Here is a 25,234-nt window from a genome sequence, read left to right as displayed (position 1 = left end):
TAATAAAATGGACCAAAGTTGAAACTGCCACGCTGTGCAAGCTCACTAGAGAAAATGCATTTATTATCTCGATGCGCGGTGGACGTGCCTGGAAAAACCGAGCGTGACGTACCGCATGCGCTTCGCTTCCGTTATGAGCGCAGCTGCCTTGCGGCTACATTTGAAATAACGAACTTAAGTGCGCCAAAGACGCGATATGTGAATGGCTCTGTCACGCGAGCACTGAGCAGTGTGTGAGATCCAATGTGAAACACTTGAATTCAGCGATGAGCACAAATGACTCTGTGATTCAAACTAGTTTAAAGCTGTGTGCAACGAGTCAGAAGGCTTTTCAATCTACACATCGCCATCATTTACCGTGGATTTACTATAGTAACACTAACTGCACCATGGTATTGTGGCAGAAATGTGTGATTTTCACATTGAATTTTATTTATTTATTTATTTATTATATTTATTATGCTAAGGAAAATTAATGGTCTGGTTTCTACAACTAGCACTTTGGAGCAAAAATCTGAGTTTAAACTTGAAAAAAATAACATTTAAAATTTGACATTTATCGTGATAATTATCGATACCGACTGATATGAAAATCGTGATATCGTGATAATTTTTTTGCCCATATCGCCCAGCCATAACCAAAAGTAACAAAGCACAAAGCTTATTACGATTTAATGGATGGGAGGTGTTTTGTTGTTCCGTTCATCAAACGAAAACAGGCTTGACTAATCGATTCTTGGGATTTAAGAATCACTATCATTTTGTAAAAATGAGAATCTATTAAAAATTGAGAAATCAATAATTCAAAGTGTGACATGTTAGAGCAAAACAATGTTTTTGGAATCAGCATCTTAAAAGCGGTAAGACACAAATATGGCGTATACAGGTGTTATAGCTGAAAAAGAACGTCTCCTTTTGTTTCCAACAGAAGAAAGTCAGTCATGCAGGTTTTTGACTTTCAGCTACACTACACTCTTAAAAATGAAGGTGCTTCACAATGCCATAGAAGAACCTTTTTTGTCTAAATGGTTCCATAAAGAACCTTTAACATCTGAAGAACATTCCTGTTTCACAAAAGGTTCTTAGTGGTGAAAGAAGGTTTTTCAGATTGTAAAAAGGTAAGAAAGAGATGGTTCTTTAAAGATTCTGTGGAACCCAAACTGGTTCTTCTATATAATCGCTGTGAAGAACCTTTTAAAGCACCTTTATATTTAAGAGTGTATCCCTTTAAAGATCCCCTTCAGTGCTATGGTTTTTAGTTACCCTCTCTAATCAAACAGGCACACGCCATGAGGGATGAAAAGAAATCCAACCCTGATGGATTATCGTCATTTGAGTCCTTTGGACATGGGTGGGATTATCAGGCTAAACTACAGCATAATGATTTACAGCCTCCGCCCTCATTGTGTGCCGGCATCTGGGCTAGATGCTCAAGCGAACACATAGATGCCCATGATACCAGAATCACACAAGAGCTCCTTCACACTCTCGCCCGGAGCGCATTGAGCCATTGTGAAAGATGTTCCCATTTTCATCCGGCACGGAAAGGATTAGGAGCGTCAAGGGGTATGATAGACAGAAATGTGATGGGAGTAATGGAGGGTGGTGAGGAAAGAGATGCTTATCATAAAGCCATTTCACTCTGCTCCCTACTAATCAGCTTGGGAAATCAAGCCCAAAGACACACAACACGAGTCTGGGGGGAAAAAAACATATTGTCTTCAAAGCAATCACTCCTAATCTATTTGGGTAATTAATGAGAGTGTTAACGAGGAGGCAGTGGCCCCAGAGAATGGTGAGGTCTAATGTGGAGTGATGGAGTCATGATGAGAGGCCGTCTCGCTTGTGACTGATGGTCAATGCGCTCTGAATACATATGTAGACAGCTAGACCTCTGAACCTGCTTTCTTACAGGCTGATCAATCATTTATTCATCAGCATCCACTGAGAGGTCATCCAGCTGTCTAGACTAGTAAACTGTCTGAAAAATAGAAAAAGAGTGATACTTTGTGCAAAAAAAACTTTTTTAAAAAAATGTTCAAAAGCTTAAGGGGATACTTCACCCAGAAATAAAAATTCTGCTATCATTTACTCACCCTCATGTCGCTCAAAACTCGTATGACTTTCTTTCTTCTTTGCTACAAAAATTAGATGCTTTAAAAGAATCGTAATATCCATACAAATTTATACTGACTAAAAAAAACTTCATAACCGTGGACCACATGACTTGTACACTATAAGTCTTCTGAAGCTTTCTGAGATTAATAAAAAAAGAGTCATTATTGACTGAACTTTTAGCTCCTGCGAACTGATCAGTGAGTCAGAGTTGAGCTCTGTTTCATGAACAATTTACTCTGATTTAAAAATGAATCATTCAGTCTGACTGAATTGGACTGAGCTTAGTCTCGCATAGACAGACCTTCAGACTGACTGCAGAAGGTCTGGGAACCTTGGCCCGCCCAAGAGGCAATATGACTGACAGGTAAAGCAACCAATCACGTTTCGTTTTCGTGCTACATCTTGTTTAGTGGTGTGGAAATGGAGGCATTTTAAAGAGTCTATGCGGTGACTTTGCATATTTCACATACTTTTGAAAGTCTAGCGTTTAGTTAGATAAGAATTCATTGGCACGTTGGCTTTCAACTTCCATTTTGTGTCACGGCATATTTGTTTCCAGGCGGAATGTTCATGAACGCGATACACTTGTCTCTCGGAAATCCTGTAAAATTCAACCAAACAGATGACGACTTTGAAACTTCTATAGTATTTGCAATTTTGTGTGCCATACGTGTCAGACATGCAACCAACATTCGGCCGTGACGTCTGAGGCTGAGACATAATTGAGCCACCTCAAAAGAATGATTCATTTATTGATTCGGTTCTTAAGCTCAGCTTAATGATTTGGTCATTATAAAGTGCTGTTTTAATGGGAAAAAGCATGAAAATTCATTAAAAATTCCTTTTGTTGTAACTAGACAGCATGGGGGCAAGTAAAATATTTAATAGTTAACCTATTATTTGTATTTCAGAAGAAAACACACACACACACACACATATATGTGTATATACATACTACCAGTCAAAAGTAAAAAATTTTTATGTTTTTTAAATAAGTCTCTTCTGCTCACCAAGCCTGGATTTTATTTGATTCAAAGAACAGAATAAACAATAATTTTTTTAAAATATTTTTACTATTTAAAGTAACTGTTTTTATTTGAATATATTTTAAAATGTAATTTATTCCTGTGATTTCAAAGCTGAATTTTTAGCATCATTACTCCAGTCACATGATCCTTCAGAAATCATTCTAATATTCTGATTTGCTACTCAAAAAACATTTATTATTATTATGTTAAAAACAGCTGAGTAGAATTTTTTCAGGTTTCTTTGATGAATATAAAGTTCAGAAGAACAGCATTTATCTGTAATAGAACTCTTTTGTAACATTATAAATGTCTTTTTCATCACTTTTGATCAATTTAAATAAAAATATTAATTTAAAAAAAATATATACTGACTCCAAGCTTTTAAATTTGGTATAGTGTATAATGTTACAAAAGCTTTTTATTTTAGATAAATGCTGATCTATGGTTCTTGATATTCATCAAAAAATCATTTTAAAAATGTAATCAACAGTTTTAAATATTGATCGTAATAAAAATGTTTCTTGAACAGCAAATCAGCATATTAGAATGATTTCTTAAAGTTCATGTGACACTGAAGACTGGAGTAATGATGCTGAAAATGTAGATTTGATCACAGGGATAAATTACATTTTAAAATAAATTCAAATAAAAAACAGTTATTTTAAATAGTAAAAATATTTCAAAATATTACTGCTTTTGCTGTATTTGGAACAAAATAAATGCAGGTTTGGTGAGCAGTAGAGAATTCTTCAAAAAAACATTAAAAATCTTACTGTTCAAAAACTTTGGACTTGTGTATGCATGTATGTATGTGTATATATATATATATATATATATAATTAACAAATATTTATACTTATTTTCAGAATATATTTTTAATTACATTTGCATTTGCAAATATTTTTAACATTTATTTTTTAATATTTTATATATTTAATGTTCTCTATGTATGTTCATGCGAGGAAAAAACAAGAAAAAGCCATTTCTGCGGTTTTTAAGGGGAGAAAGTGTGAAAATTCATTCAAAAATCCTTTTGTTCTTACTAGACAGCATGGAGGTGAGCAAAATATTTAACAATTAACCTTAATGGTTTTGTGTTGTATTTTAGAAAAAAAAAAAAAAAAACATTTAAACATCCTTATAAAAGGAGATAATTCCGTTTTAAACAGTATATATATATATACACACTTCTCTATGTACTACTTCTCTATGTAAGACAAGCAAGAAAAAAAAGAAAGAAATGAGAAAAGAAAACAAAAGAATGCCAATGGGTTAAGAAAACTCTATTAACTTGCACATTTTTCTGTTAAGTAAATTAATATTTAAGCCTGTTTAGCTATTTTCTGTAATAAAATGGTAGAAACAATTGCTTCCCTTAAGAATCTTGATGCGAAGACCCAAACCTGTCAGCCTGTGCTGATCAAAGCTCCTAGTTTCATACCATCGGTACATTTTGCTCTCTTATCGATTCTTCTCTTGCCCAAGCCTATTTTAAAAGATCTGTCCTCACACAAACCTGTATGATGGCGCAGCGCAATAATTACTCAGAATCCATCATTGTCTTTCTCGCTTCCTGTCTGTCTGTCTCTTTCCTTACACCCCTTTTCAATTGTCTCGGACAGGCTTTTTATCACTGCTCCTAAAACAAGCCATTACAGGCTTTATTACAGCGGCCGGCCTCTCAGCTGGTGTACGGGCGCACCTCTGTCGCTACAACTGAACCAAGGTGCAAAGCTCCTGACATGCATTGCACAAGAACAGATAGAGTTGTCCCAGCTCTGTTATAGGAGTCATTTCTCTGTGGAGGTCACACGGTGAGGTCTGCCCAAACTCATCAGTAGAGAAAAGCAAGGTTCAGGCTGAAATTAAAGTCACACGAAAGCTAAGGGCGACAGAGTGAGGAAAGTGAGGAAGCGTAAGTTATCAAACTTCAAAATGTTTAGATATATTCAAATATTTGACTTGCCTACATGATGTTGCTTTAAAAAAAGCTGCTTCTCAAACAGCAACTAAACAGTGACTTAGAAGTGCTAAGAACCGCAATATTTACCAAGGTCAATAGGTCACAAATGAGATTATAAATGCAAAGATTAATATTACAGCAAGCTTCTATCTTCGCCTGTATCTCTGAACACTCAGTATATGAAGTTTCCCGCATTATGAGTCATACACATCACATGCAATTATCTTCAAAGGCCAGCGTGATAGCGTTGTGTAATATATCACACTTTTATTCGCTAAAATATTGAAATGTACCCAGAGTGATATTAAAAATAGCTATTTATGTAGTTCATAGGTAAACACATTAGTGCCTCACTTTGTCAGGAAATTTTAGGGGATGCCATGCTTCCTGTGTAGTCTTAAAGCGATCGCCGCTGGTCAAACTCTCGAATGACTCTGCTGAGTCAGAAAGCCAAACATTTATTAAACTCCATGTCTGTGGGGTCAGATGTCTTGAGCAATTTATTCCGGACCATCTGGATGTATGTGTCGAAGATGTTCACAAATGAGTTCTAGGACGAAGGAAATGTCTCTGCATTTAATAGGTGACTAAAATAGTTACTCAATATTTTTCTCATGTTGTTCCAAAATTGTATGATTTCTTTCTTTTGTGGAACACAATAGAAGTTAAGCTATTTTAGCATATATAATTTACATTTATTTAAATGCGTGCATCCGGCAGATGCTTTTACTCAAAAAGGTTTGTATTGCATTTTATCAATTCATGCATTCTCTAGGAATCAAACCCATCATCTTGATGTTGCTAGCACCATGCTTAAATGGTTACTCCATCCCAAAATGAAAATTCTGTCATTAATCACTTACCCCCATGTCGTTTCAAACCCGTACAAACTTTGTTCGTCTTCGGAACACAATATAAGATATTTTAGATGAAAACCGGGAGGGTTTTGACTGTTCCATTGACTGCCAGGTAAATACCACTGTTAAGACCCCAAAAAGTAAGAAAGGCATCGTCAAAATAATCCATCTGCCATCAGTGGTTCAATCTGAATTTTATGAAGTTACGAGAATACTTTTTTTGTACGCAAAGAAAACAAAAATAACGACTTTATTCAACAATTCGTCTTCTGTCATGAAAGGAATAGTTCACTCCCAAAACAAAAGTTTACGCATAATGTACTCACCTTGTTGTCATCCAAGATATTCATGCCTTTTTTCTTCAGTTGTAAAGAAATTATGTTTTTTTGAGGAAAACATTTAAGGAATTATCTCCATATAGTGGAGTTCAATGGTGCCCGCAAATCTGAAAGTCCAAAATGCAGTTTCAATGCAGCTCCAAAGGGCTCTAAACGATCCCAGTTGAGGAATAAGGGTCTTCTCTAGCAAAACGATCGGTCATTTTCTAAAAATATATAAAAATTGTCTTGTCTAGCTCTGCCATGCGCATGCATGCTCCGTTTAATCTGGCTCAATACAGTTAGGATATGTAGAAAAACTCCCATCTCAATTTCTCCTACAGTTTTAAAATCGTCCTACATCGTTGCAGAAGTACCGACCCACTGTTTACAAAGGGAACGTGCAAAGAAGGTGAAACGCCCTTAACAAAAAAAAAAAAAAACAACAACAACGATGTAGGGCGATTTTAACCCGGATTACACAGAGTATGCATGCGCATCGCAGAGCTAGACAAGATGAGCATTTGAGGTTAAAAAGTATATAAATTTTAATTTTTTTTAGAAAATGATTGATGGTTTCGCTAGATAAGACCCTTATTCCTCGGCTGGGATCATTTAGAGCCCTTTGAAGCTGCACTGAAACTACATTTTGGACGTTCAAACTCACAGGCACCATTGAAGTCCGCCATATGGAGATACTTCCTAAAATGTTTTCTTCGAAAACATAATTTCTTTACGACTGAAGAAAGAAATGCATGAACATCTTGGATGACAATGGGGTGAGTATATTATTTGTAAATTTTTGTTCTGGAAGTAAACTAGTCCTTGGAACACAAATTAGGATATTTTTGATGAAATCGTTCATTCATTTGCTAGGCCAAAATTTAATTTATTATTCACTGAAACTCTTGCCCTCAGCAATAGCTTGCAAACCTCATACGGGTTTGGAACAACAAGTGTTTGTTTTCTTTTAACCTCATCACAGAGAATAAGGTCATGGTGCAGACCCACAAATTGCTATGGGAGTTGCCTTTCTGATGACTTAAAATACACAAAGCATGAAAATGCCCAGAAATATACATCAATGAGACAAAACAATTGCTTTACACTTTACAAACGGATGACTGTGTACCAGCATATGAAGGACAAAGATCACTCCTTCAAAATTCTTTCAATTCTACCACGGCAATTTAACCCTAGTTTAAACAAACATCAGAGAGGCATCTTCCACTAAGATTTGAGAGTGTTATGATATTACACCATGTGCTGGCATTAAAAATTTGGGAGCTTAATTCCGGTTAGGCCATGCCTTTTAGCTTTAAAGGGATAGTTCACCCAAAAATGACAATTACCCCATGATTTACTCACCCTCAAGCCATCCTAGGTGTATATGACTTTCTTCTCTCAAACGAATACAATCAGAGTTGTATTTAAAAATGTTCTGGCTGTTCCAGGCTTTATAATGGCAATGAATGGGTGCTGAGATTTTGAAGTCCAATAAAGTGCATCCATCTATCATAAAAAGTGCCGTCAGCTTTGGTAGATTAATAAAGGCCTTCGTATGCTTCGTACTTCGTACGTGAGACAGTGGTGTTCTACTCACTAGATAATTAATAGATAACGAATACTGCTGCAGTCACAAATCCTTGCTTTAATGGGAGCTCAGGAATAAAAACAGCGCTCGTAAAGCTATTTCATCAGGTATTTAAATGTCAGGAAATGTCTACTGATGAAGGCATTCAGATGAGGGGTGAAACATCTCCAATAAATGGGGAAACATATCTAGATGATCTGGAATAAATTATTAAAGACATATTCCTTAGCCAATCTGCCGTACTGATCGCATTGCAATATATTTCCTAGCACGGACAATGTCCACAGAGACCTAATTTACCAGGTCGTGAAATAAATCTAACTACAACTAACAAACATGCCTATACTTTGATGTTTTACCAATCGAAACACGACAGGTAGTAGCAGGGGTTTATTTCACGCTATAGGTAGGGTGAGTGGGATGAGCGTAAGCCTGTGTGATTGACAACACAGAGAATGTGAGATCACAGTGGGCTTCTGTAATGAGAAACAGGGAAGAACATAGTATGAAACCCAAGACAACTGTCTGTAAACAAAACCCAATATTATACACACACACACACACACACGCGACATGAACACACATCAAGAAGAGACACATTCACATTGTCAATCTGTCGTCAAAACAGACAGCTACAGAAACCACTGGCATTTTATGAAGTTTCGGTGATGGAAATTGGAACAGTCTGTGTTGAGGGCTTTCTGACATTGAACTACAATACTCTATACTACAGATTACATCAGAACATGTTATATTACAAGATAAAAATGTAACCCAGTGTTACCTAGCTATAAAATCAGAATATAAGACAATATTTTCTAAGAAATAAGAATCTACTAAATATTAACTAGTAATGAAATCAGAATATTAATCAGAAAATAACCCAACATTCTCTAGCTGTAAAATCTGAAAATAACTGTTTTCCAGCTATTACGTCATAATATAAATCAGAATATAATCCAATATTTCTTTCTATAAAATCTGTAAAGCTGTAAATTCACAATTTAACCCAATATTTTCTAACTGTAAAACCTGAAAACAACCCTATGTTTTCTAGATTATGTCAGAATATAAATCAGAATACAACCCAAAATTTCTATCCATAAAATCTGTAGAATTATAGTCACAATATAACCCAATATTTTCAAACTATGAAGTCAAAATTTAACCCAATATTTTCTATCTATAAAAATATGAATCAGAACACAATATTGTCTAGTCATCAAATTAAAATATAACCCAACATTTTCTAGCTGTAAAAGCTAAAAATAACCCAATATTTTTTAACTGTAAAGTCAAAATATAACCCAGTATTTTCTGTCCATTAAAATATAAATATGAAGGAATATATTCCTGTTTTCTAGCAAAAATGAGAATATAACCCAATATTTTCTAGCTAAGAAATAAGAATATATGAATATTCTGTAGCTAAAAACACAAGTCAGCATTTTCTAGCTGTAAAATCTGAATGTAATTCAATATTTAGCTGTAAAATAAGAATATAAGCCAATATTTTGTCATTATAAAATCACAATATAAGCCATTATTTAACTATAGGATTAAAAAAAACCCACAATATTGTCTAGTCATAAAATCAAAATAAAACCCAACATTTTCTAGCAGTAAAATCTGAAAATAACCCAATAACCCAATAATTTCTAACTATAAAGTCAAAATATAACCCAGTATTTTCTGTCTGTAAAAGTATAAATATAAATCTGAATATAATCCTGTTTTCTAGAAAAAAATATATATATAACCCAATAATTTCTAGTTCTAAGAAACACAACCCAACATTTCCTAGCTATAAATCTGAATAGAATTAGCTGTTTAGCTATGATTAGCTATATAAACCAGTATTTTCTAACTATATAGGATTAGAAAAAAACACAGAATATAAGCCAATCACTATAAAGTCACAATAAAGCCAGTATTTTTTAACAAAATATAACCCATTTTCTAGCTGTGAAATCTGAAAATATCCCTATATTTTCTATTTTTATAAAGTCAGGATATAATTCAGATTAGAACCCAATATCTTTCCAGCTATAAAAAAAAATCAAAGACAGGAATATAACCTAACATCTCCTAGTTATGAAATTAAAATACAACTAAAAATTCTGTCTAGGGATGCATCAACTTTCCAGCCACTAAAATTTAAGCCAAAATTGCCTCAAAATGCCATTTTTAGTTTCAGCTGAGTGTGTTCAGAATGTTCATCCCTTGCCAAGATCTGTCATTTCATTGCATCACTAATTCTGTCTCTTTCCATCGGCTCTTACTACCACTGCGGCTTTAATTCAAGTATGTATGGAATTCAAATGTATCAAATTCATAGCCGCCTGACAGGAATCACTCAGACAGTCTCAGTCCCAAAAATGAATGTACCTCCAGGAAAGATGCCTCTTATTCCACTTATTCTGAGGAGCTAGCGCTCGTTTTTGTCTGCCTGCTGACATATCCAGCTCTGACACATCTGGCAGCGAGCAACGAGGGGTCTTCATTAAGCCCAGGGTTGCTGGGTCTGCGGGGAAACATACATGCATTCATAAATACAGACCCAAACACATGTGCAGAATGCAGATAGTGTGATGCTTTTCTGGTCCTGTAGACTGCAATTGAAAATTTGCCAGCTGCACTAAGCCAGATGAACATGAGACTACAATCCAATCTGAAGTACACCAAATACCAAGGACAATGTGGATTAGAGTTTTATTATGAAGGTAAAACATGGACAAACCTAGCACTCCAGTTTCTTTCAGGCCTCCGAACCTCTGCATGGCTTTGATAGCCCTCGTCAAAGCCTCCTTAGTCTGTAATTGTCCATTCACAGGATCAGGGGGCGGGAGATAGCCAAACTTGCTTAACCAATCCTGTAATAGAAAACAGGTGTTGGGAAGATCACTTTATCAAAATTAATAGGCACTTTCAATAATTTTATAACAACTACCAGGCAGTTTAAAGCAAAACGTTTCCTTCTAAGAAGTACATTTTCATACATCCTTCATCAGTTATGCATATTTATGGGGGAATGAAAATGTATTTGGTTTAATTGGCTAAAATATTAAACTTAAGATGAAAATCTTACTAGTTTGTTTTCTTTTACCACACTATCATAATTAAGTAAACAACATTTAAAATGATTTCACTACTTTGCTTTGGGCAGATTGCAATTTACTCAGATGCACTACATTCTAACATGAAAAATCTGCAGTTTATTAAGAAATATCCCAGGTGCTTCTTCAGTTTCACTGTAATTAAAAAAATCAAGCTTTTTCTTGGGAAAAAAAAATCATTGGTATTCATGCCTTATATTTACAGAATGAAAATTTCCTAGTAATTTACTCACCCCCATGTCATCCAAGATGTTCATGTTTTTCTTTCTTTAGTCGAAAAGAAATTAAGTTTTTGAGGAAAAAAATACTCCAGGATTTTTCTCCATATAGTGGATGGGTTGAAGGTCCAAACTGCAGTTTCAATGCAGCTTGAAAAGGGATCTGCATGAACCCAGCCAAGGAATAAGGCTCTAATCTAGCAAAACAATTGTTTTTTTTTTTTTTTTTTTTAAATACATGTTTTTATACTTTTCAACCACAAATGTTCATCTTGCACTAGCTCGACCTCACACATTACATAATCAAGTAGGCAGAAGCATCGACCCGGTGTTTACAAAGTGAAGATGCAAAGAAAGTCAAACTCCCTTTACAAAAAAGGTAAATTTGAGTTTTTCATACCCTACCTTTTACACAGCAATGCATGAAGATGCACATGCACGTCACAGAGCTACTGCAAGATGAGCATTTGTGGCTAAAAAGTATATACATTTTTATTTTTTTTAAGAAAATGACCAATCGTTTTGCTAGATAAGATCCCTATTGCTCGTTTGGGATCATGTAGAGCCCATTGAAGCTGCATTAAAACTGCAATTTGGACCTTCAATCTGTTGGTTCCCATTGAAGTCCACAATATGGAGAAAAATCCTGGAATGTTTTCCTCAAAAAACGTAGTTTCTTTACAACTGCAGAAAGAAAGACATCTTGGATGACATGGGAGTGAGTAAATTATCAGGAAATTTTCATTCTGTAAGTGAACTCCTTAAACTAACAAAAAACTGTTAATTGATGACACCATCCTTCAGGAAGTGGCATCATTTTTGTTGAGAAACAAGTGTTTGCAGTGGAATTGCAAATGCGTCCTGTACTCTCGTAAATGCATTTCAAAGACTAATTATGCATTAGGCTGCAGTCCCTTTAAAACCGAACAAAGTTCACTTCCAGAACAAAAATTTACAGATAATTTACTCACCCCCTTGTCATCCAAGATGTTCATGTCTTTCTTCAGTTGATAAGAAATTATGTTTCTTGAGGAAAACATTCCCAAATTTTTCTCCATATAGTGGACTTCAGTGGGGCTCCCAAGTTTGAACTTTGAAAATGCAGTTTAAATGTAGCTTCAAATGGCTCTAAACAATCCCAGCCAAGGAAGAAGGGTCTTATCTAGCAAAACGATCAGTCATTTTCAAAACAAACTGACAATTTATATACTTTTTAACCTGAAACGCTCATCTTTTCTAGGTCGGCGTGAACTTGTCGGTTTTTTTTTTCGTTTAATATGGTCAATACAGTTAGAGTATGTTGAAAAACTCCCATCTCGATTTCTTTCCCAACTTCAAAATCAAAAACATCGCTGCAGAAGTACCGCCCCAGTGTTTACAAAGTGAACATGCAAAGAATAGCAAACGCCCCTTACAAAAAAAAACGGTAAAACCGTGATGTAGGATGATTTTGACGTTGAAGAAGAAAACAAGACAGGAGTTTTTCAACCTACTCTAACTGTATTAACCAGGATTACACAAACTACACATGCACATCGCAGAGATGAGACAATATGAGCATTTGAGGTTTGTTTAGATCCATTTGCTGCATTTAAACTGCATTTTGGAAGTTCAAATTTGGGGGCACCATTGAAGTCCACTATATGGAGAGAAATTCTGTAATGTTTTCCTCGAAAAACATAATTTCTTATCAACTGAAGAAAGACATGAACATCTTGGATGACAAGAGGGTGAATAAATTGTCTGTAAATTTTTGTTCTGGAAGTGGACTTCTCCTTTAAAAACGGACAAATCGCCATCATTTTGTGTGTATTTCTCCATTCATGCGACGTGAAAGAGTACTTGTCCTCCGTGTGCGAGGCGCTGCTTTGATGTCAGCTCTCAGAAAATCAGACTGAATTGAGTTCTCTTTTGTGTCGTCAAAATTATCCATGTGTCTGCTCCTCTTACTCCCAGAAATTGACATTTTTTAACATTTTATGAGACGTGCAGCAAATATATGCCATCTTATGGCCCCGCCAGATAAATCAATAGGCTACACTGTAAAAAATTAAAAACACAATTTGAGTCAGCTTAAAATAATTTATTACCCTGCTGCCTTAAAATTTTAAGTTCAGTCAGCTAAAATAAGTTTAGTCAACTTGAAATGTTAAGTTGTACTAAGTATCAACTTAGATATTTGTGTTTGCTAAACTTAAAAGATGGGTAACCCAGCTGCCTTAAAATTTGAAGTTGATTTAACTCAAATATCTAAGTTGTCACTTAGTACAATTTAACATTTCAAGTTGAATAAACTTTTTTTTTTTAAATTTTAAGGCAGCCAGGTTACAAATTATTTTAAGTTGACTCAACAAATTGCTTTTTACAGTGTATGACACTAATCCCTCCCTAACATTTTCATCTCATTTTGGAGATGTTCGTCATAGTTTTTGTCATTCAAAACGAGTTTTTGTTTCATTATCGTCTCGTTTTCGTCTGTGTAAAAATGTCATTGACAAAAATTATGACGAAAGTCATTTGTCAACTATTCTTTGCGCGCAAAAAGTATTCTCATAGCCTCATAGCATTATGGTTGAACCACTGATGTCGCATGGACTATTTTAACAATGTCCTTACTATCTTTCTGGGCCTTGAATGTGGAAGTTCTGTTGCTGTCTACAGTATCTGAAAGCTATTTAATCAAAAATATCTTAATTTTTGTTTCAAAGATCACGAAGGTCTTACAGGTTTGAGACGACATGAGGGTGAGTAATTAAAGACGGAATTTTCATCCCTTTAAATGCCTAAGAATTAGTAAAACCCATCAAAATCAGTCACTAATATATAGCCCCATGTCAAGGGTTGTTGATCAAACCTCATGAAATCACCACCGCAGGCTTTAAAGAGAAAATCACCACCCATTCCAGCACGCTCTCACTCTAACTCAACTGCAGCTCATCTGCTTGACATTGATGACTATTGCGATTGTGCTGAATGACTATTAACATGTATTGATTTGAGTTAGAAATTCAGGGCAATATTAAAGATTCAGCCACACTCAAGCTGTTTTTTTTCTCTGTTGTTGTGGGTTAAGCCAGACTATGTTGAATTTTAATGCTGTTTTGTCAGTCAGATCAATAACTGGGATCACCATCTCACAATTCAACCAATTCCATTAGTGAAGTTGCTTTGTGCTAGCACAGCGATCTTAACAGAGCACGGAGACATCCCAGCTGCACGTCAGCTCAAGCCCGCGGGCAAAACTGTTTGCGTATGGATTAAATTTCATATAGCATTGTGCTAAAACACAACGCTACACACTGTAATACGGTTCATTAAAATGTATGATCTCTGAAAGCGTTCTCACTTGATTAATCATGCCACCTTCATCTTCTAGAAAAACACCATCATGGCTACATTAATTATGAGAGCAAAAGAGTGTGATTAAGAATGTCAAAGCCGGCTGACTTGAGGTTTATGATGATGTGGGCTTTTCCTTTAAGTGCCAATAAAAGAAGGAGGACGTGCTGCGAGTGGACAAACCAAGGTCTTTCAGGCCAGAGGTGCACAAACAAACCTCTTCAGTCTAACAAATGATGGCACAGACAAGCAAAAGAACTAGAACATCAGCTACCAAAGCTAAAAAAACATCATAAATTCTGCATTCGCACTCTAGTCTTTCAGACTAACTGAAGAGTTGAAAAGTTCACTTCTTGAAGTTAAACTCTGTCATGCTCCGCACTCGAGTCCTACCATACTTTAGCGTAACGAGACAAGAGAGTAGTTAAGAATTAAGGTGCTTCAATCACTTCTGAGTATTCAGTGTGCTTATGGAGTGCTACACTCACTGGACGACTCAGAAAAATAAAAGTAGCGTCTGAGGGAAACGAGGATGAGCGGGTCAACCTCAAGGAGCACTTACCAAAAGAGATGACTAACATAAATAGTTCACAGAGAAAAAGGATTCAATTTCCTCGCCAGCATTTTGTTCCAGACTGTGTGACTTTATTTCCTTGATGGAGCACAAGAAATGTTTTGAAAAATTTTGTACTGCCCTTCTTCTTTTTGCATTTTAAAAGCCATATTTTACAAAAATGAAAAAATCTTTATATAAAATCTTTTTATAAGATTAGAATGTAACCAAGTATTATCTAGCTATAAAATCAGAAGGTAATAATATTCTGCCATAAAATCAGAATTTTTGAGCTGAAAATGACATCAAAACACAATATTAGCTAATATGTTCAGGCTATAAAGTAAGAAAATAACCAAATATTGCCTAGTTATAAAATCAGAGAATAACCCAATATTTTCCAACTATAAAATTAGAATACAAGCCAGTATTGTCTAGTAATAAAATCAGAATATAACCCAGAAATTTTCTAGCTGTAAAAAAAACAAAATATAAATCTGAATATATCTTTATTTTCTAGAAAAAAATAAGAATATAACCCAATATTTTCTAGCTATGAAATAAAACTTTAACTAAAAATTTGTTCTTGTGCACATTATTTAAATAAAATAAAATAAAAAATATTTTTTTTAATAAGATAAGAATATAACCAAGTATTATCTTGCTATGAAATCAGAATATAAGTCAATATTTTGTAATTATAAAATCACAATATAAGCCAGTATTTTCAAACTATTAAATCAGAATACCAGCCATTATTGTACTGTAATAAACAGAATATAAATCTGAATATATTCTTATTTTCTAGCTATGAAATAAAACTGTAACATTTGTGTTATTGTGCACATTATTCTAAAATAAAATAAAATAAAATAATCCATTATAAGTTTTCCCAAAAACCTAATTTGAGCAAACAAGAATTGATGGCCAATCCCAATCCTGCTTTCCAATTTTACACATTTGGACATGAAACCCTATTTTACAGAATGTCATTTTGTAAATATGCGATTTTCTAATAAAATATCTTAAAACAATATGGCTAAATTTTCTATAAAATTAAAAAACTATAAAATTCAAATTCAAGTCATTACTGTATAGTAGGAAAATCATCATATATCCCAGAACTTTTCCAGCTGTAAAATAACAATGTAAACCCCAATAGTTTCTAGCTATAGAAAACAGAAATTTAGAAATAATTTTCTATAAAAAAATAAGAATATAACCCAGTATTTTCTAGTTATGAAATAAAAGTGTAACCCAAATTTTGTTCTTGTGCACATTATTCTAAAACAAAAAAATACATAAATAAAATAAAATAAAATATAAACAAGAATTGATGGCCAATTCTAATTCTTCTATCCAATTTTACAAGAAATGTGGACATGAAACCATATTTTACAGAATGTAATTTCTAATAAACTGCAAAAGATAATAAAAACAACGCTCACAGCTTAAAAGTACAGTACAAAACTGCATTATCAATTATTAACAAACTGTCGTTATTTGGTCTTCTTAGGCTATGTGGCACTATGTTACACTACTCTGTTTCCCAGCTGACATAATTTGTGTGTTGAGACTCTGTCCAGCTGTGTAAAAGTGTGGAGAAGAGGCTTACTCTCTTTGTGTGAGCTCTATTCCCGCTGGCTGAAATATTGATGCATGACGAACCACTGTGCATACTCAGTATCTCATATCACACACACACACACACATACATACACACTCAAAGACCAACACAGATTCCTTGCACTAACAGTCACACACTGTTATCAGCAGCACGGATATCCACAAACTCAAAGAACGACTGTTCCAGAGAAAAGAACAGCTTGCTGTGTGATCTTTAAAGTGGTGTCCTAATATTACTGTCCTATTATAATTATCTGTATGCTAAAATCATTAAATAATGGCAGAGACTGGAGGCAATAATATATATGTAATTTATTTTTCACACAAGCTACTTTAAATCGATCATATGTGCCATCATTTACCATCACTTTAACCTAATATTTCTTTTAGCTGATACTTAATCTTAAAAACAATAATAATTTAACACTGTTAAATTTCAAACTAAATATCCATTTTTTAATCTGTACAGAACATGTTGTGATGCCTAAATTCAGTTTTAATGTTTAAAATGTTTGATTTTAGTGGTTTATTTTTTAACTTTTACATTTTATATGATTTTATCAGTCAGAATTTTAACATCAGTGCAACCCTTACAAATAATACCATTAAAGTTTACATTAATGATTATAATAATGAATAATGAAATTAATGGCAGTTGAGGGCAATTGTAATATTTATTAAATTATAATATTTACTGGCTAAAGAAATATTACTGCACTGAATCTCAGTAAAGAGAACACTTTAAAGTTATGTCATTGCTTTAATATTTATTAATATAGCTGAATAGTTATACTTCTTCCTTAAGCTGTCAGGAACAATGTGTGTTTAATGCAAATGTCAAAGTGGATCCTACATCATCATTATCTAAATGGTCTAAAATCTTTTACTAACAATATAGCCAAGACAGACATCTTAATGTCTTTAATATCTTAAGCATTATACCTTAATGAAATAATGTCTGTCATATTTCAATCTTTTAATTCAGTTGTACATTTTTGATATCACTCATATAACACAGCATTACAATTACCTACAACCTTGCAGCTAGCTGTATGTATGTGGCATCATATCATATCATATATAGTTATATATACAGTTGAAGTCAAAAGTTTACATACACCTTGCAGAATCTGCAAAATGTTAATTGTTTTACCAAAATAAGAGGGATCATACAAAATGCATGTTATTTCTTATTTAGTACTGACCTGAATAAGATATTTCAGACAAAAGATGTTTACAAATAGCCCACAAGAGAAAATAATAGTTGAATTTATAAAAATTGCCCCTTTTAAAAGTTTACATCCTCTTGATTCTTAATACTGTGTTGTTACTGGAATGAGCTACAGTTTTGTTTTTTTTGTTCAGTGATCATGAGTGATTATTTTGTTCATGAGTCCCTTGTTTGTCCTGTACAGTAAAACTGCCCGCTGTTCTTCAGAAAAATCCTTAAGGTCCCACAAATTCTTTGTTTTTTAGCATTTTTTGTGTATTTGAACCCTTTCCAACAATGACTATATGATATTGAGATCCATCTTTTCACACTGAGGACAACTGAGGGACTCATATGCAACTATTACAGAAGGTTCAAACACTCACTGATGCTCCAGATGGAAAAACGATGCATTAAGAGCCAGGGGTGAAAACTTTTGAACAGAATGAAGATGTGTACATTTTTCTTATTTTGCCTAAATATCATATTTTTTTAACTTAGTACTGCCCTTCAGAAACTATAGAACACACTTACATGTTTCCCAGAAGACAAAATAAGTTACATTTGCCCTGATCTTCAAATTCCAAAAGTTTTCACCCCCCGGCTCTTAATGCATTGTGTTTCCTTCTGGAGCATCAGTGAGCGTTTGAACCTTCTGTAATAGTTGCATATGAATCCCTCAGTTGTCCTTAGTGTGAAAAGATGGTTCTCAAAATCATACAGTCATTGTCGGAAAGGATTCAAATACACAAAAATGCAGAAAAACCAAAGAATTTGTGGGACCTGAAGGATTTTTCTGAAGAACATCGAGCAGTTTACCTGTTCAGGATAAACAAGGGACTTAAGAACAACTATCGCTAAACAAAAAAGAAAAAGCTGTGGCAGTATTAAGAATCAAGCGTATGTAAACTTTTGAACAGTCTTATTTTTAGAAATTCAACTATTATTTTCTCTCGTGGACCCTATGTAAACATCTTTTATGTGAAATATCTTATTCAGGTCAGTACTGAATAAAAAATAACATGCATTTTATGTGATCCCTCTTATTTTGGTTAAACAATTAACGTTTTGAAGATTCTGCAAGGTGCATGTAAACTTTTGACCTCAAATGTATATATATATATGTACACACACACACACACACACACATATGGCCTTTACTGCAAAGATGATAGGAGAGAAAGGAAGCTGAAGGTGTTAGAAAATGACTCGGCACAGATTTGTCAGAGTACATATGCTATCTGCCATGCCACTCTCATATTTAGAGAGGGTTGTCATCCAGCAACCTTAAATAGTTAGGAGTGACCTAAAAAAAAAAACACAGCCTGCCGTTGCAGGCTTTACTGAGGCACATTTTCCAAAAGATCAACTCAGTCAGTGTTGCTGACTTTGATCAAGCGCATCATTGTTCTCTGAGGGGCCCGAAAAGACGGACCAACCCCGGCAGTCCGGAGGTGATGATGAGTGAGTGTGTTCAGCAGTGAAGGTCAGTGCTCAGTGGTGCTTAGAATCCTCAAGCATGTTATCAGTCTTACTATGAACCAGTGGAAAGCTAGTGGGAAAAGTGAGGCCTTTTCCCCCCTTCACATGATATCCAAAAGCCTCTGAATTCTTTAGCATAGGGAGGTGAGGTGAGAATGGTCAAAGCGATATTAAACGTTAATAGAATATGAGCAGAGAGTCGATAAACTCAGACAATACTTGAAAATAAACTCCAGCACAGCTGTTTACGCTTTGAAGAGCATGTACGTGCTGAGCGAGTCCCAGCTCTGTGTGTGTATCAAAGCCAGTCTTTTGGATGCACAGAGGACGTTTACTACACAGATTTATAGCTCTGACCTAACCGTGCCAAACTTGGAGTATTCTCCCCTGTGCCCTGCAGTCAATTCCAGTTCTGTGTTCCTCCTCACTCCCTATGAGGTGTCACGGATCATTATGCCACACAGAGAAAGGTTAACATACTCGTGTGCCGCAGAGAAGCTAATAGCCCGGGACGTCAGTCAATGGTAATATGAACGAAACGTCTTCTCACGAGTAGAGATTTCACTGAGTGGTTAAAGGCTTGGAACGGGACGAGTATATTTTGGTATTATTTTTTTTAGGGTTGTCGATGCATACATTGTAATTGTTAAAAAAAATAATAATTGAATAATTTCTGAAGGAATATGTAACACTGAAGACAAGTAATTATGCTGAAATTCAATTTTTCAACACAGGAATAAATTACATTTTAAAATATATTAAAACAGGAAAGAGCTATTTTGATTTCTAATAGTATTTCACAATATTACTTTTTTACTGTATTTTTAAGCACATACTTGCAATCCTGGTCATAATAAGAGACTTTAATTAATTAAAAGAGACTTTACAAATTCAGAGGAAACTGTTTCTAAGTATTTTTTTTAGTGCAAATGTGTTCAGTTTGACTAATAAACACACGACTATGACAATGTATGCTTTATCTGAGTTTTTATAATTTTCCTTATAATACAGTATATAATAAAGCAATGCCTTTATCACTGCTTAGAATACTATGAAATATGTTGTGTGCCTTATTCTGTGTAAAAAGTCACATCATCTCACAGAAAGATTTATTTAAAACACTCGACTGACGTTACGAAATGAGTAAAAATGTTATTAAATGTGGTATTTTCACGTGTTTTCAGATGTAGCAACATTTTTACACAGAGCCGTAGTTCACTGAGAAGCTACGCAAACAGCTGTCATTATTGCAAAGGACTTCTTTCGATTTCATAATCGTGCGATTAAATCGTTTGCGATAATGAACACGATGTAGCGTAGCTTTTCAGTGAACTACGGCTCTGCGTACTAAATGCTGTTCCATCTGAAAGCACCTGCTGGAGATTTACTACACAACTGGCTTTACTGAAAAAATGCGGATGACAATCACCTTCGATAAATCGTGCATCCTTAATTCTTACTTTTTATCTCGCAATTCTGATTTTTTTCTCAGAATTGAGTGATTTAAACTTGCAGAAATGCGTGACATAAACTCACAATTCTGACTTTTTTCAAAATTGCGAGAAAAACTCGCAATTGCAAGAAAACTTCAGAATTATGAGATACAAACTTGCAATTGTGTGAAAAAAGTAGCAATTTTGACTGTTTCTCACAATTGTGAGTTTATGTCACAATTCTGAGAAAAAAGTCAGAATTGCAAGAAATAAACTCACATTTGTGAGAAGAAAGTCATAATTATGAAAAAAAGTCAGAATTGCGAGATACAAGCTAGGGAATGTGAGAAAAAAAGTCGCAATTTGGACTATTTCTCGCAATTGCAAGTTTAAACCCCATATCTGAGAAAAAAAGTCAGAATTGTAAGAAACAAACTCACAATTGCGAGAAAAAAGTCAGAACTGCGAGATACAAACTTGCGATTATGGGAAAAAAGCTGAAATTCTGACTATTTCTCGCAATTGCGATTATAGATCACAATTCTGAGAAAAATGTCAGAATTGCAAGACATAAACTAGAAAAAAATCTGAATTGTGAAATAAAAACTTGCGATTGCGTGAATAAAGTAGCAGTTCTGACTATTTCTCGCAATTGCAAGTTTAAATAACAATTCTGAGAAAAACGTCAAAATTTGCAAGACATAAATTCGCAATTGCTAGAAAAAAGTCAGAATTGCGAAATATAAACTTGCGATTGCGTGCATAAAGTAGCAATTCGGACTATTTCATTTGCAACTTTATATATTTCTTTTTATTAAAAAAGTCAGAATTTTGAGATAAAAAGTTGCAATTATCTTTTTTATTTTTTATTCGGTGACGGAAACAGGCTTCCATAGTTAACCCTTTGTGTAACATAGTTAACACATTTATTCAATAAAGGTAATGCATATAAAACTTAAAATTTATAGTTTACATTTTTAAAAACTTTTTTGTAGATAATTGGAACTAATTGTAAATTCATGTTATGTGTGTCATCTACACAAATTGCTGAACCTTATCATTACACATTTTTTATGACTGTGCCAATTTTACTGCAAACGTGTGTTTTCAAATAACTGACATTTGAGGCATTTCTGAATAAGGAAGCAGGGATAAAAATGTTTGCTTCATTCCTTTGTTGACATCTTTCAGAAATGCATTAGGATAAGTGACAAAAAAAAAACTGACTTCTGGTGGAAAGAAAAAAACATAAGGCCAAAAAGATGCTGTCTTTCTCCTTCTTCCACGGTCTTTAAAGCTGGCTGCTCGGTTTTCCTCAGAGTCGGGGGTTTAGCATTTATCTGTAGAGCAGTCAGTCATTGTCCACCATCCGCCTGCCTCCCCAAAATCTGTCCGCGCTGCTGAATCTTTTTGAAAGATGCAGGGAAAGCGGCAGCATGTCCATTTCTTCTGCTTCTTTTCAAAAAAACTTTTTTTTTTCTTAAAAAGAGGCAGAAGAAACCGACAAGCTACAGGCTTGATTTTGGCTATTTTTGGTCTGAGGGTATGCAGACGGCATCATCTGTAAACATACTGAGTGTTCTGTTGCTCAACGAAGCAGACCAATGCTACAGCTGCACAAGAAAGAAACATTATTTTATATATTTTAGCTATGTCATGAGTCTGTACTAAGTGTGATGAAACTGGGTGTAATGAAATACTACAAAGCAAATAAATAAATAAAAATGATCCTGTTATATGTATTATCACATTTTATTCACTTAGTCTCTAAGGGTGTTTTTATTTTTTTTGTTTCTAAATATAATAATTCAAATGCTGGCAAACTGATTTTTTTAGATACTGTATATATACAAACAAACACTTTTTTGCAGCCAACAAGTTAACTTTATAGTGTATATTTTTTAATATATTAATATTAGATTATTGTTTATATTAATATTGCATAATATTATACATTTATATATGAATAAAAATAATACAGCTCTACTATAACAATTAAATTAACAAAAAATCATTATAAAAAATATAAACTCAAACGTACATACGACAAACTAATTCAGAAACTATTAATTTTATTTTAAAAATTTTTTTAGGACCAACTATGTACACCACTCACGTCTCACACCAGAGCACAGCAAAGAACATGAGTTCAAAGGGAATAACCAATCCTCTTACTGGGGCTCTGAGAATCAAACCTCCTAAATGTCACGGGTCACAGGTCAAGGGCTGATCTAGTGGTGGAACTGCCATGGGACTTAACCTCTGAAGTTACAGCAGAATAGAAGCAGAGGACAGAGCAAACACAAAGGAGTCGTGCTGTAATCCCTATATCTCTATGCTGTTCTTCTTCTCACTCCAGTCACAAACGCATATGCTGCCAAATCTCATCTGTGCAGTGTATAAGTAACTTCATTTGGATGCTAAAACGGTCTCTAATTCCTTCATAAACCTAATCCCAGCTGCACTAATCCATATTGTCAGAAAACATGCAACTGTGCACGATACACTGAAACAACAAAACAGAGAAAAATGGTTAATTTTCTCCCTCTGTTTCATTCATCTCATTCATATCTGTGTGTAAAACCTGTGTGTGGAAATTTCACGCCAAAATAGGCCTATTACATCCTTTGACACACTTCTGAACAGCTTGCAAATGATTTCAGTAGCTTGACATTAGCATGTTGCTATAGCCACATAGTACTCTAGCAAGCATGAAATTACTTAGGACAAACTGAGGGCAAAAGTATGTTTAAGTATTTCTGTTGTTGCTCATCACTATTGAATGAAATGTTTGTGCTTATACCTCATCTGCCATCTTTGTTTTGTTTTGTTTTTTCCACTGAAATATTCATATATTTCGTAGAATTTGGTTAAAGTGTGGTGTTTTTAAGAGGTATCACAATTAGGACGCCCACGTAGTGAATCAGCCCAGCTCTCTTCTCCACATTCATACCTGTAGAGGATGGGTTGTTTTAAAAAACACTTATAAAAGATACACTTTGGACATGTATTATGCTAATTGCTGTGAGTTCCCTCATCTATAATAATCCAAATTCATCAACATGAGAACAAAGCTAAGGTCAAATAACATGCATAAGCACCTGTTTACATGATTTTGTATGAGTACTGTTTCTGCTCACATAAGTGAGAACACTTGTACACAATTATTAGTGAATGAGACCCATTGACGTTTGCTTTTTCACAGCTGTACATTTTGAGCAGGCATTTTATTTAAATCAGTATGCTCTAATAAACAACAGCATTCGTTACGCTTGTACACAACTAAGATAGAGAAAGAGATGTACAATATTTCTAGTGTTTGTAATTGTTGTGTTTATTTTATTAGTAGTGCATAAGTAAGCATCAGTATTAGTATTTTCTGGTCAATACTTTGGCTCACGACTCAATCTGGCTGAAGATGTTTGTCTAGCGGACAAAAAACTGGCAAAAAAACAAACAAAAAAAAAACAAAACAAAAACACCACATATACTATATTCTAGGGATCATAATATAGAGATTTTTGACTCAGGCTAAACAACCCACACCACACATACTGTATTCTAAGGATCGTATTGTCATAGAGACTGTTGAATTGATGAAGTAAGCAAAGTAGTAACACTCTAAGCAACACTTTAGTAACCACCAAGGCTGCCCTCGCAACAGCACAATGTTTGTCTGGCAAGTAAAAATAAAATAAAAACAAATCCTGCACTATACTGTATTCAGGGAAACGTAATATCATAGAGATTTTTTACTTGGGCTAATAAGCAATGCCATAACAACACCCTAGCAACGCCCTAGTAACCACCCAGACTGCCCTAGCAACATCACAATGTTTGTCTGGCAAGTAAAAATAAAATAAAAACAAATCCTGCACTATACTGTATTCAGGGAAACGTAATATCATAGAGATTTTTTACTTGGGCTAATAAGCAATGCCATAACAACATCCTAGCAACGCCCTAGTAACCACCAAGGCTGCCCTAGCAACAGCACAATGTTTGTCTGGCAAGTAAAAATAAAATAAAAACAAATCCTGCACTATACTGTATTCAGGGAAACGTAATATCATAGAGATTTTTTACTTGGGCTAATAAGCAATGCCATAACAACATCCTAGCAACGCCCTAGTAACCACCAAGGCTGCCCTAGCAACAGCACAATGTTTGTCTGGCAAGTAAAAATAAAATAAAAACAAATCCTGCACTATACTGTATTCAGGGAAACGTAATATCATAGAGATTTTTTACTTGGGCTAATAAGCAATGCCATAACAACATCCTAGCAACGCCCTAGTAACCACCAAGGCTGCCCTAGCAACAGCACAATGTTTGTCTGGCAAGTAAAAATAAAATAAAAACAAATCCTGCACTATACTG

At 34.5% G+C, this 25,234-nt stretch overlaps 1 protein-coding gene across 1 annotated transcript in view; it reads right to left on the bottom strand.

Annotated features, from left to right (window-relative positions):
- The window catches only part of mmp17a (matrix metallopeptidase 17a), a 94,823-nt gene that overhangs the window by 36,657 nt on the left and 32,932 nt on the right, over positions 1–25,234 (bottom strand). Inside the window, exons 2-3 of the mRNA XM_051093796.1 lie at positions 10,618–10,750; positions 10,266–10,401 (exon numbers count right to left, since the gene is read on the bottom strand). Coding sequence (XP_050949753.1) covers positions 10,266–10,401; positions 10,618–10,750 — 269 coding nt within the window. The remainder of the gene's footprint in view (positions 1–10,265; positions 10,402–10,617; positions 10,751–25,234) is intronic.

Source organism: Labeo rohita, chromosome 21 (assembly GCF_022985175.1).
Source record: "Labeo rohita strain BAU-BD-2019 chromosome 21, IGBB_LRoh.1.0, whole genome shotgun sequence".
NCBI lineage: Eukaryota > Metazoa > Chordata > Actinopteri > Cypriniformes > Cyprinidae > Labeo > Labeo rohita.
This window is presented reverse-complemented; position numbering and strand designations above follow the sequence as displayed.